Source organism: Charadrius vociferus, unplaced genomic scaffold (assembly GCF_000708025.1).
Source record: "Charadrius vociferus isolate BGI_N301 unplaced genomic scaffold, ASM70802v2 scaffold176, whole genome shotgun sequence".
Taxonomy (NCBI): Eukaryota; Metazoa; Chordata; class Aves; order Charadriiformes; family Charadriidae; genus Charadrius; species Charadrius vociferus.
The window spans coordinates 390110-409548 of NW_009648961.1; the positions used below are offsets into that span (position 1 = coordinate 390110).

General features: G+C 40.2%; 1 protein-coding gene across 1 annotated transcript in view; it reads right to left on the reverse strand.

The window, feature by feature from the left end:
* Nucleotides 1-19439, reverse strand: part of CNKSR3 (CNKSR family member 3) — a 132742-nt gene that overhangs the window by 21773 nt on the left and 91530 nt on the right. The window contains exons 15-19 of the mRNA XM_009887613.1: nt 16283-16319; nt 15437-15606; nt 6506-6579; nt 4848-4919; nt 1785-1846 (exon numbers count right to left, since the gene is read on the reverse strand). Of these exons, the coding sequence (XP_009885915.1) occupies nt 1785-1846; nt 4848-4919; nt 6506-6579; nt 15437-15606; nt 16283-16319 (415 nt within the window). The remainder of the gene's footprint in view (nt 1-1784; nt 1847-4847; nt 4920-6505; nt 6580-15436; nt 15607-16282; nt 16320-19439) is intronic.

Genomic DNA, 19439 nt, shown 5'->3' on the forward strand with positions numbered 1-19439 from the left:
ATAGCAATGCCTCTGCAAGGGCACGTCCACCCCGGCGCATCGGTGGGGTGTTAAACCCACACTCAAGGCAACTGCTGGAGCACCTGTGGCAAGACGCGCGTGGAAAGATGAGGTGGTGTTTGACACCAGAATCACAGTGCCTTTTTCTGAAGGGGAAATGGGCCACCAGCTTCAAAAGCTGAAGAAATCTTGGCTATGTTATATTTATTGCAGAGTAATTAGATAAACTGCTGTACTGAGAGGATTATTTTGTATCTTTCTGTCATTTTTTTTTAATTAAGATTAGTGGGCTGACTCATTTTGAATTATTTTATAATTCTCGACTCAGCCAACACAACCCATACTACATATTTTGAGGCTTTAAAAAAAATTGTTTTCATGTATAGAATTTTGACCATCCTCATCTTCCATCAAACCCCTCCTTTGTGAAAACATGGACAATATGTTTGGACATTTCATCCCTGAGTACAATTACCATGCAGTTCTTGCTGCACAGCCTGATACTGACTATAGCCCTTTATCCTAATTATCTCAGACTGTTTTGATAGAAAATTGGGTTCAAAGAGAACACAGGCATTTTGGAGGAATTTAGAGGTATGGAAATGAACAAGTTTCCCGACAAGAAAAAAAGAACCATGAACTCAAACCAAAGAAATTTATGAGACCTGCTGAATGTCCAGAAATCAGTGGTATCTATGTTTACCAGCCCCAAAGCTGCTTTTAATGGCAGAGTATAAATAGAGCCAGAGTATAAACAGAGATCAGACTAATCAATAATGGAATTACATGTCCAAAGCCTGGACATAAACCACAACCTTATTGTAGGAGACAGCAGAAGGGATGCAGATAGGAACATTTCAGTGCTTAGACAAAACAGGCTACATCACCTAAATGTTCATGCTACTACAAATACCACTTTCTTCATAATGTCAGCTCCTTCACCACCTGAGGAGTTCTGAAAAAGGCACTGGGTAGCAGTACTCTAAAAATGGAGGGTCAAAAGCCCAGAAGTTTATACCTATTCCTCAGGCCTGAGTCCATCCCTGGTTTGCTAACATACTACTACCCACAGCGCTTCTTGTTCTGAACCAGCTCCCATCACGTGTGTCCTCACCAGCAGCTTTCCCAAGCACTCACAAACAGGTGACTTGCTTTGTCCTCTACACAGATTTGTGATTTAAGTGCAGGTATCCTCCCACCAAAAAGTTCTGTGAGGTCAGCGTGCAAATTAAAACAATAAATAAATCACCAAGCAACTTTTAAAATTACTCATTCCACAATGAAGTCTTGGGCTTGGCTCTGAAGGAAATTGTGGGATTCAGTACACCGCTACCACCCCCACCTCCCCAGCATTGCTGTTGTTGAAACCTCCACAAATGGAGGAGGATAGTAGAGAGAGGTCTACATTGCACAAGATGTTCCCAAGCTAGCGCGCTCCTGGGCTGTAGCTTGACTCGTGTAATACACCTTACTAACTCAAACCCCAGAGCAGCACAGCTGTTTCTCTTCACTCTTGGTAGGCTTAGCAAGCCAGCAAACTGGCAGAAAGCAGTTACGTGCCTCTCACAAGATCACTGAGCATCTCTCAGTGGCACTGTTTCTCACCATTATTTCTTTTTCTGCGATTACTCTCCACTCTGTCAGTGTGGTTTCTCTGAGCTCAGTTGTCAGATGGACCCAAGTTGACAATTTAAAAGGAAGAAAAGAGCTAACAAAGATTTGGCCAAGCAAAAACTGCGAAGAACATGATGTAGTACACACTGAAACCAGCGTTAGGAGCATACCTTCTTCGTTCTTCCCATTGGGTGCCTGAGGGTCTACAGCCATCCCCAGCTTACTTAGCCACCTGTGTTAGAAACAGAGGGAATACAGAGTTAGGGACACTCGCATGCTGTTCACACAGAGTTTTGCCCCTTTCAGATGTGTTCTACGTTACTACATCCATTTTCATTAACCTGAAGATTGAATATCAAAGTTTCCTTCTAACAGCATCCCCTAGAAAGGCACCAGTTACCTAAATGCTAATATTCCCCTGGCTGAGCAGGACTAGTTGCCTGGGACATCTTTCCCTGATCCCGAAAAAAGCACTACTGGTGACCAAGGAGTTGCATTCATGGAACCTAAAGGAAAAGTATGTGTGCTGTAACACAATGTTGGTGGCTTAGTCCTGCTGTTGAGGTGTCATCTTTCATCTGAGGTGAAGCAAAAGGCACAGGAGCCATAGAAGGTGATGTCAGCTGCCCCAGTCAAAGCTATTGTAGCACTGTCTAATAATCTAAGCCATTTAAAACTAGACTTTCTGACTATTACGTATTGCTTTCTTTAACTCCCAATGTACTTTTGTTTTTAGTAAGTCTCACTTCCTCTGTTGCTTTAAGCTATTAACAGGTTTTTTTCATTTCTCTTCCTAGGTGGCTGCATTTTTCTAGTGCTAGAAATAATCCCTGGGTATAATTTTTGTATATCATGTTTGCCTGTAAGTCATTCAAATCTATCCAAGTTTTAAGAAACTAACAACTGAAAAAGCTCAAGCCTTTCAAATTAAAACTCGAGGCCTAAATAGGTAACATATGAAGGCCAGGAATTAAGATTCATAACTCAAAGAACATTGTGTTGCATCTTGATTCTACTGAAGCAATGGGAAATTTACCAGTAAGATCAGTGTCAAAGTAACTGGATTTTCAGACTACAGTATGAACAATAGAGCCACATAATAATTCAAGAACACAAAGTGTCATTTCTATAAGAGTGGATTGTTGACTTTCCTCTAACAGCTAATCATAACACAATGACTTTTTAAATAAAAAAAATATAAACAAAAGAAAAGGTTTGCTAAAAATACAAGACTTCATTAACCACAAGGTCAGACAGATCACTAGTAACCATCTGCAACAGGCCAGGTAAATGCACACAGCTGGCCAGCACGCGTTTCCTTTTCATGTGTGCGTGACAATGGCAAATACATGCTAAATTAATGAAGCAAATGACTGTATTAATAAATCCATCATTGATTTAATAGATATATACACATGAAGGGATATGAAAGGTCATGATCTGTCAAGCATTTATGCACACCAGTAACTCAACACACGCAAATGCCCCAGTGAGTTCAGTGGAACCACTCACATGCATATGCATTTGTGGGACTGCAGCCAAGAGAACAGATGTCTTTTAGTCTGTTTTGACATATGCGTGAGTATGCGTGTACTTTATGTATTAGATGCACGTATTTTATACTTTGCCAAGGAAAACATCATCAGTTACAACAGTCAGGACTTAGTATTAGTGTAGTATAGTGCAAGCTGCTCTAACACTAGGCTACCTAGCTTTAAGCCAAAATTAAATTTACTTGAGAAGTGGAGTTTGAAGAAAATAATTCTGGGGGCAAAAGAGCTGCGACACTTGCATAGATTTCAATCACTTACTCGCATGAGACTAAACATTTCAAAAGTGTCATTAAGACACTGAGAATTTCCAGCTGGGCTCCAAACCAGCTCTTAACATTCACCAACGTTGTCCATTAGCTCCAATTTTCCTTTTCCTTCTCCCCACATCCTTCCCTCTCTTCTCTCTCAACCAGGGTTACAATCTCTACAGAAATATTCCTGTCCAGAAGTCCCTCCTTCTCAGTCATTCTCTGCCCATCCATCCCAAGTACTTCACTCCATTCAGGAGCTCCGGTAGGAAACGAAGTGATGCAGAAGCAGATGGTTATCTTCCCACCAGTATGCTCTGTGTTGCTCCAAGTAGCAAAGGGCAACACATTCTTTCCGTCTATATTTACTTGCATGCATCTATAGATTGCAGATTTATGAATATGTATGTACATAGACTATTGTAGTATCGTACAATTCTGCATCTATAGCCCTTTTGGAAGGTCACAGACATTCTCTCAACCTCTATCCTTTTCTGATGTGGTAAATATGTATGAAGTCTCCTGTTTACAGACAGGAAGAACAGTCAATGCCCTACGAAGAATCTCACAAAGGTCACCAGCAGAGCCATGATTAAAATGTTGACCTGACTATCATATGAGCTCTCTTCCCATTTAAATTGCATTGCTTTATATCCAGTATTTTGCCATTTGATGCTATAGCATTGTGAACAGATTGCAATCTGAAGTAAAATAGACAAAGAAGACATGAGGTGTACCTAAATCAGGCAAAACTGGATCAAAAGCAAGTAACATCTATTTCTGATACCTCAGTGGGTTCTAAAATAGCAGTTTCATATGCATTTTTCCTTGGCAGTTTCATATCCAGTTTTACTTCTTGCATTAAAAACTGCATGAATGAATTGTTGTTCTGATGGATGTTTGTGGAAAGAAAATTTCTGATCTGTCATAAGGGTCACTTAACTGCATCATAGTTTGGCAGTGAAGTAAATGCTTACTTAGATTAAAGAAACAGCCTCTTCTACCCCTTTAACCCCCCTTGTTAACTGACACGCGACTCTGAAAGCAGACAATACTATATTCTAGTCCTAGATCAGCTCTGGGACAAAGCTATGTTAAGCTTTCTCTCTCTTTCCTTTCTTTCCTCATTTCTCCCAAGGTGATGAACTTGCTATCAAACCTTTGCGCCTCTCTAACAGAAAGGGATTTATACCACAAGTGTTGGGAAGATTAGTATCAAAACCAGGCTAATACTGTGATTCTGATTTCAACTGTCATTAGTGAAAAAAAAAAAAGCGGTATTTTTCTTCTATACAGTGACCAGAAAACAAAACAGACTCAGTAATTCCCCAAATAACTTTGTCAACAACTGCTTGACGGTGAGAGAATGAACTTTCAAAGGGTGTTCTCAGGCATGAGACAGAATGAAGCATGGCCAGTCGCTCCTACTTACGTGTTCATTTCCAGAACATTTTCTGCTGCAAAATAAAATGTCTTGATCTGTGGGTGGCTGATCTTAATAGCACTTTAAGAAAAGAAAAATAAAAGAGAGATGAAGAAAACTAATTTACATGAGAAAAGAAAAAATGGCTGAATAAATTATTTAAAATATTTGTTCACTCCACTATATTAATCCAGATCAGTTTATCCATCCATATAGCTCTTTCCTTAAAACTCTAGTCTATTTTTAGCTCATTTCCTAGGCCACACATTATTCAGAGGGTATAAACTACAGGAACTAGAAAGAAAAGAATGAAGAATAAAACAAAGACAGACCTTCATTACGCCATTACATAATTCAGTTATGTGCCCACATCTCGAACACTGTGTGCAGCTTTGCTTTCTCCAGCTCAGAAAATCATAGCAAACCTGGAAAAGGTTCAGAGAAAGCACCAGGGGTTCCCCAAGGTATGGAACATCTCCCATAAGTGATTAATCAGGCTAAGACCCCACAGGATGGAAAACTGATGGTTGAGAGAAGGGAGATATAATACAATAAAATCACAGGCGGCACGTAGCAGGTGAATAGGGACTTGTCACTGTCTTTTCCAAGACAAGTTTTAGGAGGCACCAAAGAGGCAACGAGGCAGCAGGTTTGAAACAAACGAAATGGAGGTAGTCCTTTGACATACCAATAGTTTACCTGTTGATATCAGCCCCAGACTATGCTTTAGTTGAACAGCCATCACTAAGACTTTTCAGAAGGTGAGGGTTTGGGGATTTTTTCCTAAAACATAGTCTCCGATCCTGACACTGTGTGGCTTCCCTCTTTTGTTCCTCAGTAGGTTAATGACTCTGTCCTGTGGCTATTTGACTGAGCCCCAGCAGCCCCAGTCACTCCTTGAAGTTCTCCTAACTTACCCCATCCCAAATAAGTGATGAGCACATGTTTTCCTCCCAGTCACTGACAGCAGACAGCTGCAGAAGTGAAGGGCAACATTTTCTCATGGTCCTGTCCTATGTGACTCAACCTTTCCTCTGAGAAAATAAAATGGAGCTCCCCGTATTCAAAATAGCTGTCCTCTTTCTTTGGAAAAGTCAAGCCCACAGTTAGTCTCAGGAACACCTACAGCTAACATCTGTGTGAGAACCAAACAGAAGAACGAAGTCTTTCTCTTAAGTGGCAGAATAAAATCCACCCCTCCAAACCTTTGAAGTGTACTCAGAAGCAGCTGGAAGTCAGTGCTGCGTATGGAGTTTAGAGAGAATATGTTGAAATTTGTACCCTGCTAATCAAAGCTGCAGCCTAAAGAATAGCCCCAAGTCAAATGGAAGCAGCATTACTCGCACCACTGTTGACCTCCCCACCTAAGAGAAGGTATCTAAGATCGAATACAACTTATTCATAATCAGCAAACAAAGAGAAGGAAAAAAAAAAGCATTTGGCATGCTGATCTACTTTTTCATTTGTAGCTTTAACAGAGCACATCTGGCAGAGAATTTTCAAAAATATTTTTGCAATATGGTTTTCTTTCAGTAGCTCAATTAATATCTCATTATTTATACAACACAGAAGAGCTCCCCACAGCTTCATTGTCAGGCACTACTGAGATTCAGTTCTTTGCAATGTTATAAAAATCATGCAAAACCGGGGGCAAGAGATAAACTTACTGCTTTTTTTTGCATTCGATTGCTCGGTCCACGCTGAAGTCTGGAAGTCTGATGAATCCTTCTGCTTTTTCAGCCTGAAAAAAAAAAAAAAAATAAATAAAATCACCACATTAACCAATTGGTAAACTACCAGACTCTCCAATGCTCAACGATATATAACATGAAGTGCTCGTTTTTGACAGCTTTTTATAGTGAGAAAATATATGCTCATCACCATGGGGATAGATTAGCACCTGATGTTTTGGCTGATATTTGTGAACAAGAAATATTCCTATACCAGCTACTCTTTGTGCAAGTCCTGGATGCTAGAAAGCCACCACTCCTGTCTGTGCAAGCAGCAGCGTGAGCATAGGATTTGTCGTATGCTTCCAAATAGCAAAGCACCTGAAAAAGGAAGGATCCTCAGCTCCTACAATAGTGCTGAGGTAGATTCCCCGTCCTCCTTACCTCAAAGCATTTGTGCCTGAGCACCCTTACCTAAGATTCATGGTTAAGTCATAAGTCTAGTGCCGAGTCTGAAACTGTCAAGGGCAAAATTCAGGTTTGGATCAAATCTGGACTAAAAACAGCGGGAAGGTGGAGCAGCCCGATTCCTTTGCAGTCATCAGTGATCACATAATTTCTTTCAATGAAGAGCCCAGCCACGCTTTGTGTTTAGACCACAGAAAATGGAACTACTGAACCTCAGCTCTGAAAGCAGAAGCCTCTCAAAAGAGACGGATGACATAGCAGGGGACAAATAAGGGTCATATCATCCATTCAGGTCTCGATGTTACATACAATCTCAAAGGAGCGTTTGTTCCATTATACAGCATGCACATGTGTCATACAGCATGCGGGTGCGTAACAGCACCACATCTAGTGATCTATGTATATTTGAACAATGCATGTCTATAGCGATGGGAATTCCAAAGTGACCCAAAATGATCCTAGGTAGAGATCCAGGGGAGACCCTCCTCCATAAGTGTAACATGGACTGTTTCGTAGGGTCACGGTCTGTTTCATAGGGTCACCTACATATGCCTGTGCGTTAGCAAGGCAGAGGCAACATGGGCTGCTCTCACACCAGGAGGTGAAATGATGCAAGGGGATGGTCCCACGCAGCTGAGCTCTGTTGTTAAACACTGCAAACCGGCCTCAGATGGCCTTGGCCACCCAGCTACCACTTCCCTCAGAAATTTGCAGGCACAGTACAGGAGGAAGCAAAAGCCAGGCAGACATTTACAGTACACTGTTTAGATGCAGTCACCCCTTTCTGGTTGGGAGATGGTTTACTGAGCATTGGCATCTCTGTTCCGGGTCAGCTGGACTCTGTCTCAGAAAGTGGCTCCAGCAATACTGAAGTTACCAGTTAGTCTCAAACCCCTGTTCTTGCTGCCTGAAGCTGAAACATCTTCCTTTACTACACCTATCTACTTTCACTGAATCAGCTGCAATAAGAATAGGACGACTCCTAAGAGGAGCAATAATGTAGACATAAGTCTGTAGCACATGATGTCAGGAAAAATCTACTTTTCAAACTACAGAAAGTATTCATTCCTGAATCACTTTTTTTTCTGCTCCCAGCCCTTATCCCTGGGCACATTAAAATTCAGATAATGTACACTGAGTTAAAGTAGGTAAAATACACTCAACAATTACAAAGACAGAGGATAAATGAAGACGACTGACAGCATCTCAAGTCATATTATGCATTAATATGAAAAGACTATAAAAAGATGTTCATCGAGACAAGCCTTTGAGCTTTAATGCTTGGAAGGATGAATCTCTGAGAACTGAAATACGGATACAGAATAGATATTTCACTGGGTGGCTTCCCTGCACCTCTGCATATCTATTCTTTGGTATACAATAAATCATGGCATAACCATCATTTCTGCAGTTTACATTATTAACTATTCATATGAGGTTTATATTTTTCTTCTTCACCAGTAAATAGCTTTTCCTGCTCCAGGGGGGGAAGGAAGGGGGGGAAAGAAGGGGGGGAAGGAATATACAATAAATCATGGCATAACCATCATTTCTGCAGTTTACATTATTAACTATTCATATGAGGTTTATATTTTTCTTCTTCACCAGTAAATAGCTTTTCCTGCTCCAGGGGGGGAAGGAAGGGGGGGAAGGAAGGGTTTGGGTTTTTTTTGTTTTCTTTCAGTACAGAAGACACAATTATGTTTATCAGCATCTGGGCTGAAAAAACTTTGATTTTGCAATGTGGTTTAATTTGTACCAAAAAGTGCTTATTTGCTATTGCGGGTTTTTAACTTTCTCTGATTATATTTGTATCTGGCAAACTTGTTTAGAGCCTGGCTTGGGGATCTTTTGTTTCCATTCCACAGGTTGAAATTCAGTGAGACTAAACTTATTGAGATAAAATAACCATTAACTAAAGAAAAAAAAGTGACAACATATTTTAATTTTTTTTTTTTAATGTATATTTCAATCAATCAGACCTCAAGCTAGTATTTCCATCCCAGATCCATAGTACACCAAGTATACAGGGATGAGTGAATGAGTAGAGCATAGTAAAGGAGGAGCTCTATTCATGGGCTGAATTGTACTAAACATAGAGAATGTACTATCTTTCATTTCTGTGCCAAAAAGAGTGGTGACTTACTAGACCAGGTGCAGTGAGACCACTGAAATTCCTGTTTGGTTCTCAAGACCAGTCTAAGAACACCAGAGACCAACCTCACAAAAGCAGTTCATGAGGTATCAAAGCCATTACTATGCACATTTCTGGATGACAAATGTATACAATGCCAGCTTTTTCTCTGCAGTATGAATCAATAAACCCAGTTTAAAAAAAAAAAAAAAAAAAAAAAAAGGCGAGATCCAGAAGACCACACATGAAGGAATATACCCAGGTACCTTCTCACCCACACACCAATAAATCCATGGCCTGAGCTAAGTAAGCCATCAGATGGGTGAGTGGGTGACTACGGTCTGGGATGGGTTGGCCTTACATGTTATGAATGCAGTCACAGCTCAGCCAGTTCTATCTATTGGCGCAGTAGCCATCAGTTTTGATTACATCCTATAAATTGCTTAGGCTGCTGCACAAGCACTGATGAGGAGATTAAGACTGTGCAATGTCATTAGATAAGCCACTGTCTCCACTGTCAAGGTATACAAATATTTGAGCATTTGGATTTTGTATTGGACTAGTGAAATATCAGAACCTGTAAGCCAGTGTGGGGACACTCACCTGGGGAGTTCCCACGCATACAGAGATGGAACTCGAACCACTGACATATACAATAAGTATCTGAATTAGAGGAGTACTCTCGAAATTGTTAATGAATGTAGGTCTGTAGGCTTTGATTTCAGTAATTTACATTTACCACTTTTACAACAGAGAAATCTCCAGACTTCTTATGCAGTATTTGACACATTCCAGTTGGTAAAAGATCATGTTCAATGAATTCAGGTTTTATATTAATTTTGTCAGTGACTTCACATTTGTTCATTTATAAGAAAAGTTTAATGTTTCATTTTATGTATGAGTGAAAGAAAGGAGGATAATGGTGTGGATTTTTTGCTTTAGTGAACTATTGGTACACATCTTGGATGTGCCATCTATATAGCACAAAACAGGGGTTTGATGGATATGTAGTTCCATCATTATCAGAAAAGGGAAGGAAAAAAGGAAACAAAATCATAACAGCAAAACCTTATGAGCGTTATTACAGTCAGCAAATAGAATTCCAAATAAGCACTACGAACAGAACATGTGGAAATCATCTTTTTGGTCATTCTCAGCATAAAAATGACATCTTAAAACATTGAAAGTGTATGGAAGTTCTAAATGTTTTCTCTTCTCTGAAAAGTTATCTTTAATGTGACTTTAAGCATGCTGTTATTTAACTCACACATTTCACTCAAAATTCCTTCAGATTTTCTTGCAGTGCTGCAAAATAACCCTAAAAAACTCAGATTAAAAGAACCTTAATGTGTTTCCTATTTAATCAGGATGTTTAAAAGAATAAGCTGTTATCTCTTGTGGTTTTTATACAGGTTAGCCTAACATATAAATCTGCACTTTTTGCTGCACCCAATTGCAGGAAAATAATTTCAATAATAACAACAGTCTCTGCAAATGTTGGGGACAAAAAAGAGAGTACAGAAAAAGCTTTTCACTCAAAAGAATTCAAACATATTTACAAAACATGATGCATGAATCCAATGAAAGAGGCTAATGTCCTTTTCAGCTTGCCTCAATACATTGTCTAAATTTTGTGGCTTTAGGAGATTTAGTAAGATTTAATAGACCTTTTTCAATATTTAAAGCACATGTAATTGTGCAGAAAGATTTAAAAAAAAAAAAGTGCTGGAAAGTGAAAGTATCTAGTTATTGTGGAACAGCTCCAATCTGCAATTCAGAGTACTTCTCATGGCTTCATCACAGCGTTTCAGCGCTGCCCCCAGAAGACCCTGTGGGTGTTGGAGAAGCAGTTCAGTCCTTAAGACTTTTTAGTCTTTTTTCTCTCTGCCAAGTACACCAGTGAGGCAACCTATGGAACTGTGAATAATAATGTGTAAGATATTGGACCAGAGGTTCCCAAATCTCTCAGCGCAATCAGCCGACATCAGTGACTTTTTATCATTCTCAGAAGCAGCTACTATAATTCAAAGGTGAAAGGTTTCTGTTTTAAAAGACTACAATTATACAGTTCCTGGCAGAGCTGTTGGAGTGAGGACCAATTTAAATGCAGTGAACAGGCAAAAAAAACCCAAAGATAAATAGTGACAGCAGATCACAGCCTGCAACCCTTTCATTTTATATTTATATTTCTTTTCAGCTGAATCCCCATGACAACCATCATTAACACATCCTGCAAAACTGTATTTCAACTCTACTTGGAAAACCAGAGGAGCTATCCTAAAGGGCCACAAGACAGAGGCATTTAGTCCCTTTCCAGCCAACAGTATCCAACACAGCCGCAACAAGTACAAGGAGACAGGAGCCTGGGATTACGTTTGACGATCTTCCCCTTCCACCCCTCTTCCTGTGCAGGAGTACTGGTTCCCTCCAGGGTTTCAGTATGAGAACTAAAACTGCTAAAGGGGCAGGAGATCACACACTGTCCTCTTTAAACACTTGTCGTTAAGCCAGTTCCCTACAGAGAACAGTAGTCGGAAGAGGGAACCAAATGCTAATGAAGAGCAGTTGTCCAAGGAGTCTGGTGTTTCTGAAGGCACCCAGAAAGTCTGACTGCTCAGATCCATTTTCTGAGCTTCCATTGCAAAACCGACCTTTCTGTGGGGTCTGTTCTCCCTAGTCCAAACAAGTTCCCCTCCCCAGACTGGGGGCACATCCATGCTGCAAACAAAAGTTTACGTATTCATGTTTTGTAGAAAGAGCAAGTGGACATAGGAAGAGTTTTCAGGGCGGTCTATCCAAGCCTGCTGAGACCACCAGGACCGTAACTTCACCAGTCTCAGTACCTCAGCTAGCCGGTCAAAAGCTTATTTGGATTTGCCTATGTGCTTTGGCTTGCTTTCAGTGAAGGAAAATCTTGACACTCACGGTGTCTGATCTGCTGTTGCTGACCCTTTTCGGCATTTTATTATTTCTTTCTCTTTTGAGTTGTGGCTTTCACAAGGTATTTCATGTTAAATTGAAGGAACTACCATCTGCAAATGTCACCACAAATGTCCTGTATCGCCTCCCCTTATCTGCCTCATGTGAAAGACCCAGAACCAGAGTAGTTTGAAGGCAAATTAAATCAGAGCGACAGAAACATCCAGAGCTTTGGAGGTGCCTGAAGACAGGCTCCACCGAGAACATGATGTCAGCTGAGGTTACCTATCCAAATCCAGGACAAAGCACATTCCTATACAAATTCCACCCACTCCCTATTTTTTCCATCTCCATTAGAAAAAAAGGTTAGGTCCAGCACCCCGTTGCTATGCTACAGTTGCCAGTGTCTGGTTGACTGCGGTTTCCACACAGCCTCGAACAAAATATGCTCATTCCTCACAAGAATGAAACTGGTCAGGCAGAGGTACAGGCAACCAGCATGCCCCAGTTCCTTTGACCTCAGCCCCACTCCTCTGCCACCACCTTTTACTTCAGCCTCAAAGAGGGTCATGGGAATCCTTGGGCACAGGAGGAGGAGGGCTTCTCCTCTTCCAACACCACTATGAACTTAAGATTGTCATCTTGGATGCCCTTTTGGGACCAAGGATTAACTCCACTGAAAGCAGTGGAAGTGCAGGCAGTACTAAAGACAGGCCAGGTACAGAAGTTAAAGAAATATCAAGCAAGCCAGTGAATATGTCACTGCTATTTCTCTTTCATCAATGTAGAGGTGAAAATATCTGTGAAAACACAATGGGTCTAGTTCACCTCAGATATGATCCTGAGCAGGCTCTGGTCTCATCAATTTAAGTAAGCAGATCTTAGCAAAGGATACCTCCTCTCCTTCCCACACCCTCTAGTTACTGCCATTCTGCAAACGTTACCTCAACCTACAGTTATGCAGAGGCTGCACTTTAAATTGTTTAAGAAACCTCAAGTTTTTAACGTAAAATAGCATGTGAGAGTCAGCAGAAGTTGGAAGCAAAGAGGTGCTACCAGCTAGCTCATTTACAAGAAGAACTGTGATAGGTGAGAAGTCAGGGCTGACATAAGACAACAGTGTTTTGAAGCCATATGAGCTCTTTAGAGCATATAAAATAAATCAGAACGAGGATGCCACCTGTTCTTCAGCCTTGTTCATTTTGGGGCAGCCAGTGACAGCTGGAAAGCAGGCATGGACTAAAAAGATGAGTTCACCCAAATAACGAATGCTGTCCAGGAGCACTGGTATCAGCATGACCACAGCTTCTCTGGATCCCAAGAGCAGAATTTAGCCAGGCAGCAACAACTAAAGGAAGTGGAGGACTTTGCATCTCTCCCCCATGACCCTTCTCTTCCCAGAAGGGAAACTTTGCCTAATCTTGCCTTGCTTAATTTCCTCCCAGCTTGATTACTCCTCAGAATAATTCCTTTCTGACACTTCCCAAGTCTAAAAGGCACATCAGCCAGCCAGCTCCCCTTTCTTAACACTGCTGGGCCAGAAGTTCAACTGCAAGAAGTGATTTAGAACAGCCAATGTTAATAAGCATTTGCAGGGTATTAATGCTGCTGATGAGTATATCTGCCAGGCCCTGTTTTTCAAGCAGAGATATTGTAAGTATTGGGAAAACAAAGCCTTTAATTTGTCTTTTTTTTTTCTGCTTTTCCTATTTTTTTCTTTCTCTTTTTCTCTCATGCAGGTATTTGACTTGGTCTTGAAAGGAAGCTAAACCAGACTACCACAACACCACAAAAAACAACAGCCCACTTTTACCCAAAAAAAGAATAGCTTATACCATCTTTAAATGTCAGTCAAAGTTTTTATTCTGTTAAAAAAAACACCCTAACACTGTACCCACAACTGAAGGGAGAATGTGAAATACTCTTTACATGAGTAAAGTTTTCTTTAGGGTTTTGGGGTTTATTTTATGGTTTGAACTATTTCATTTGCTCCTTGAAACAGTTAGCAAGATTTTAAATGGGGATTACTGCAATAGAAATAAACAAGTGGAAACAATCCAGATTACATTTAATTTCTTAAAATGCTCTAAGAATTAATAAAGGTTTCTGTAATCTTTCATCCTTTGCTGGGCCTGCAATATGCTGATTTCCAGAGCAGCCCATTTGCACTTAGGAAAACTGATGCCCATCCACAATTCTACATGGAAGCATCTGAGTTTCAATCTGTGTTGTTGCTTGTGTCCTCTAATCCTCTGCACGTCCCAATTCTGGGCTCTGTCAGTCCATCATTTGAACACAACGGGAGTTTTCTTAAGGGTAGCAGTGCAAGAGAGCAAATTGAAGAGAATAATTATGTCTGAATCTTCCCAGGACGGGCAAGACACCCTCTCTGCCAAGCTGTAGCAAACAACCAGGAATAAAAACGGCTGTTCCCTAGGACTCACTGCTTCTTTGCACTCAGCCATAACATTTCATTAAAAGGGTTACTCTGGATTTCTCATTATGTCTTCCCCCCTGCCCTCTTCAGCTGTTAATTCCTAGTTTCTTCAATTGATTACAGGAATTCAGGGCCTGCTGTTCTTTGTCTCAGGCTATTTCCTGCTCACGTTGTAAGTGCAGTAGGCTATTTGGGCTGGATTGGATGGAAGAAAAATGCTATCTATACCAGCTGTCCTGAGAAAAGCTCATCCTCTGAACAGAAAGCTGGACCTTCACTTCAAAACACTGTGTCCTCCTGCAGATTTGACTTTTAGCATTGACTCATCAGAGACAGAAGTCAAAAATCAGCAGAACATGAGAACCTCTAACTACAATGCCCTGGATGAGACCATCAGCAATACCAGGAGTAAAAATATCACCGACAACATTCATATCTGCAACCCTACCAGTGCAAACTGGGGGGGGTGGGGGGTGGGGAGAAAAAAGAGAGGAAATTAAAAAAGAACCCCAAACAAAAAAGCAAACAAATAAACAGATTAATTTCAGCGTGAAAGGGGATGGAGAGATAAGCAGGAAAGAGACTTCTGAAAATTAAACTAATTAGAAGTGAAGAAGCGTTCCTGTTTTGAGTCTTGATAGCAAATGTCTACAAATTGCCCAACCCAGGAAAACCTTTCCCAAATTCAAATGCCACCAGTGCCTGCAAAGAGCAGCTCTTTAAAGGGCAGAACAGACAGCAAGTTAACATTTCACAAGTACTTGCTGAACTAGAAAACACATAGTTTTCTGCATGTTTCACATTCACATAGACACTTCCCAGATTACAAGAAATGTCAGGGCTCAGAAATAAACCCAGTCATCTGTACATCTCCAGGGTGCATCTAAATTGTGACCCCCAGCTCCCCTTCTCTCAGTCCCAGCAGATACTGTTTGTCCGGCACCCAGAGCTGGATGGACGCTGTACTCACCAGCTGACTGCTGTACCAATAGAGCGATGACTCCTTCAGCACACACCAGAACTTTTTCCATTTGTTGCCAATGAAAGCTCCTTTTTCTTTCTTTTTGTAGAGCCATCCTTGGCAATCGGCTTGCCCCAGCTCTTTACACGATATCCTCCGTCGGCTCATTATAAAGAACCCTGTGCCATTAAAAATAAAGTGTTCTGCTTGTTTAAAAGTGCTTTACCAGGAAAGATGTTGCTGCCAATTAAAGTTATCAACCTTACTTAGCAATCTCAGCAAGTCATCCAAGCATATCTTAAAATATACTTAGAAGTCGTTCAGTTTTATAATGGCTGTGGCAGTAACACACATTCATTTGAAAGGCATTCTGACGTGCAGAAAAAAAAAACAACAGTAAGCTATAGATAATGCAGACACCAATTAATGCTAAGATAACCATACACAAGTTTTTGTAAATTAAAAATATATCCTTTGATCACTTTAAGAGAAGCATGCCTATATTTCCCTTCGCACAGCTGCACTGAAAAGAATACGTCTATTTAAGTCAGCTAGAGAAAACTATTATGCCAAGTACATGAAAACCGCTAGTGTGTGTGTGTGTATGTGCAGGCAGCTGATTCTACCTCACTGATTTCCAGCTTTGATTCAATTAACATACCACAAGGATTTAGTCCAAAGGAACAGCCCGTTGTCATTTTTTCCCAGAATCAGTGCAAGAATCAGTGGAGTTAAAAAGCAGCCTTCCACCGGCTGAGTAGCAGTATAAAATCCTCACCCTCCCAAGAATAAGACATACTAAGAAAATAACAAAAGAGGAACACAGAAGAGAAAGAAAAAACAGTCTCTCATTACCTTGACTTTTCTTTTTTGTCTTCTGACGCAAGGGAACCTGTAAGAAATGCAGGAAGGAAAGAAAAGAGGAAATTTCAGATTGTGTTGCAACATTTGTGTAGAAAGGGGAGGGGGAAGCTAGAGAAGGACGTGGTGGTGATGCTGGTGGTATATGCAGGATGGAAACGCATAACCCACTCACTGCTGAAGGGACGTTAGTAGTTGAAGCATAAAACGTGTTAATTAAAATTGATGTATATCTACTTGAGCAAGAGCAAACATAACTCTATTATACATGTGTCTATCTACTGGTGCTTCCTGTTTCACACCCACAAGCAGCTTCTACTTTGCTATGTGTTTGCCTGAATTGTATTCTGTGTTCAGAAGTTAAAAAATAGGAGTTAGGACTACAACATTTTAATGCTTCGTTACACTCCACGAGGGAGATTTGCAAACATGGCGAGATTAAAAATACATGCTAGGGGTCCGATTGTCATTTAGCTCATTTTAAGAAGTCCAGAAAAAGGAAAAAAAAAAAAATGATTTTCCACTCCCTCTTCCTTTAATTTAGTGCAGAGAATGTATTTCCCTCTATGTAAAAGTTTCATAATATTTCTTTTACAAAATAAATAAATAAATAAGTTACACTCCCGAGGGAGATTTGCAAACATGGCGAGATTAAAAATACATGCTAGGGGTCCGATTGTCATTTAGCTCATTTTAAGAAGTCCAGAAAAAGGAAAAAAAAAAAAATGATTTTCCACTCCTCTTCCTTTAATTTAGTGCAGAGAATGTATTTCCCTCTATGTAAAAGTTTCATAATATTTCTTTTAAAAAATAAATAAATAATCACACAAACCTGGCAGATTATCCAAATTGTAAAACATAAATATGCCAGAAATTTGCCGTGCCATATATGAGAGTTTTAGTCACTGCAAAAATAACACAATATTTACTCATTTGCAGTCTATATATCTCATCCCACTTAAAGACATAGAAAATGAAACTAAAACAGAAGACCACGGACAGAAAAAGAGGTCATTAGAAATGTAAGGTCTGGCTTTTGGAGTAAATTCTCCCCAGACAGACTGTTTGGTCGCGCAATTGTGGACAAAGCACTTGACTTCTCTTTGCCTCAACCTTTCCATCTCTAGCATGGGAACAAAAGCATTCACCTTTTTCTATTTTTAGGAAGGTTTTGAAGCCTCCAGATGACAAATGCTGGATAAGGTGACGTATGATTTAATATGCTGGGCCACAACGTTGCTATGCAAAGCCAGTAGCTACCTGATCCGCTGCAGAGCTACGCTATGAACATCCTTAATGCAGCCCCTCTGCCGAGCCAGCCTGCTTTTCAGGAAAACAAAACCCCATTTCATACTATTCTTGAAGGATTTGATGGCTCTTCTCACAGGCAAATTAAAGATGAGTAAAGCTACATCATCTGGAAACGGTAATAGAAGAGACCACCGCCACCGGTATTTACAAGAGCTAGAACTTTCTCTAACCAGTGATCTTTGCAGCATGGATCAGTGTGCAGAACCACATATCGCAGTTGTGTGCTTATCTGGTGCCTATTTGAGATGACCTGAACAACACACTTGTGGGAGGCTTTACCAGGAATGAATAATCCCAGACTCCTGCTTAATCATCTCATATTCCTTTCTCCTTTTTTCTTTTCAATTCTATCACTGCCTCTCTCTCTCTCTCTCAGGCTATTCTCCATGACAACAGACAAAGAAAAGCAATGAGAAAACACATCGGCTCTATTGGAGGCTCCACAATTTCCCCATCCTACACAGGCCGCCCTTCGTGTCTTCATTCCAAAGAAAGTAATGCCCTATTTAGGACACGTGGAAATAATATACAGCCTCAATGAAGCAATGGGTCATGCAGTCACGCTAATTGGAAATAATATATAGTCTCAATGAAGCAATGGGTCACACAGTCACACTAATTACTTTCCTTCAGAGCTACCCAAAGTGGTATTAAGAAAAACAAATATGAATCAGCTCTCCTTGCACAAAAACTATGTAGTGGGACAACATCACATCTTTGCCATGATACTACAGTGGGGTCATTTCATCTTTAACTAACATGAAGTTGTACAACAAGAGCGATACTGAGACAGGATGTGGCTCTCTGTAAACAACCGAGGAAGAAGTAGATCTTTCCACCAACCTTACTGATGATCTAAAGCAAAATAACATGGTCTATGGCTCATCTGTCAAAAAAGGGTTAATATACATACTATGTAAGTGGTCTGCTAAGGCCTGCTTTATATATAGACTGAGGGAAAAAAACTGATTACCTAGTAAGACCTTGGGGTAGCAAAAAGAATTTACAAATATGCATTTATTACTCAGTGGCAATGATGGTATTCTGCTGCAAGTTGACAGGGGTGATGAATCCCCTTCTCTTCATATTTTGTGGGAGAAGTTGGGAAATCAGTGAGGGAAGGAAGGGCAGTTTCCCCAGTCAGCACTGTGTTTAGTTTGTCTGGATAAAATCAGTGATAAATCTGTAATAAAATCATTGCTTAGTAAAATTTCATGAAATAAGATACATTTCTGTTTTTCTTTTCCAGTATTCCTGAAAACTGAAGTAAATTTTCAACTTCAAATTAATCTGAAACCTGGAATTCAGCAATTTAAAATGTTTTTAGTGGTCTTCAGAAGCATGGTGTAATCTTATAAAAATATCTATTTTGCTCTGCACAAGAGAAACCTCAAATCCTGGACTGCAGCAATGAACTCTGGTGTTATTCACAGAATTGTCTTCCCAAATCTTATCCATTAATGAATCAAATAAAAGCAACCTCTTTCTCCAAAGCACCAGTGTTTGGAGCCGATAGATATTTTACAAAGTAAAGAAACAGTTTTCAGTGAAACTGTTTTCATCTTAAACCAATAGAAAACCTATATTTAAATGAATCTAAAAATTCAGAAAATGCCTCACCAATAGGATTTGGATTCAGTTTTCCACGAGAATGTAACACATTACCAAGTTTCCAGTGTCCAACCTTTCCTCAAGAAGTAAATTAAAATTTCCTCCTCTGAAAACTAGCTTATGAGAGTCAACAGTCTTTCATTTCAGTGAGCCTGGGTGAACATTGACTAAGAGATACTTTTAAGTTTCACTCCTAATAGGGCACATTACCACCAATGCAGAACAGAGA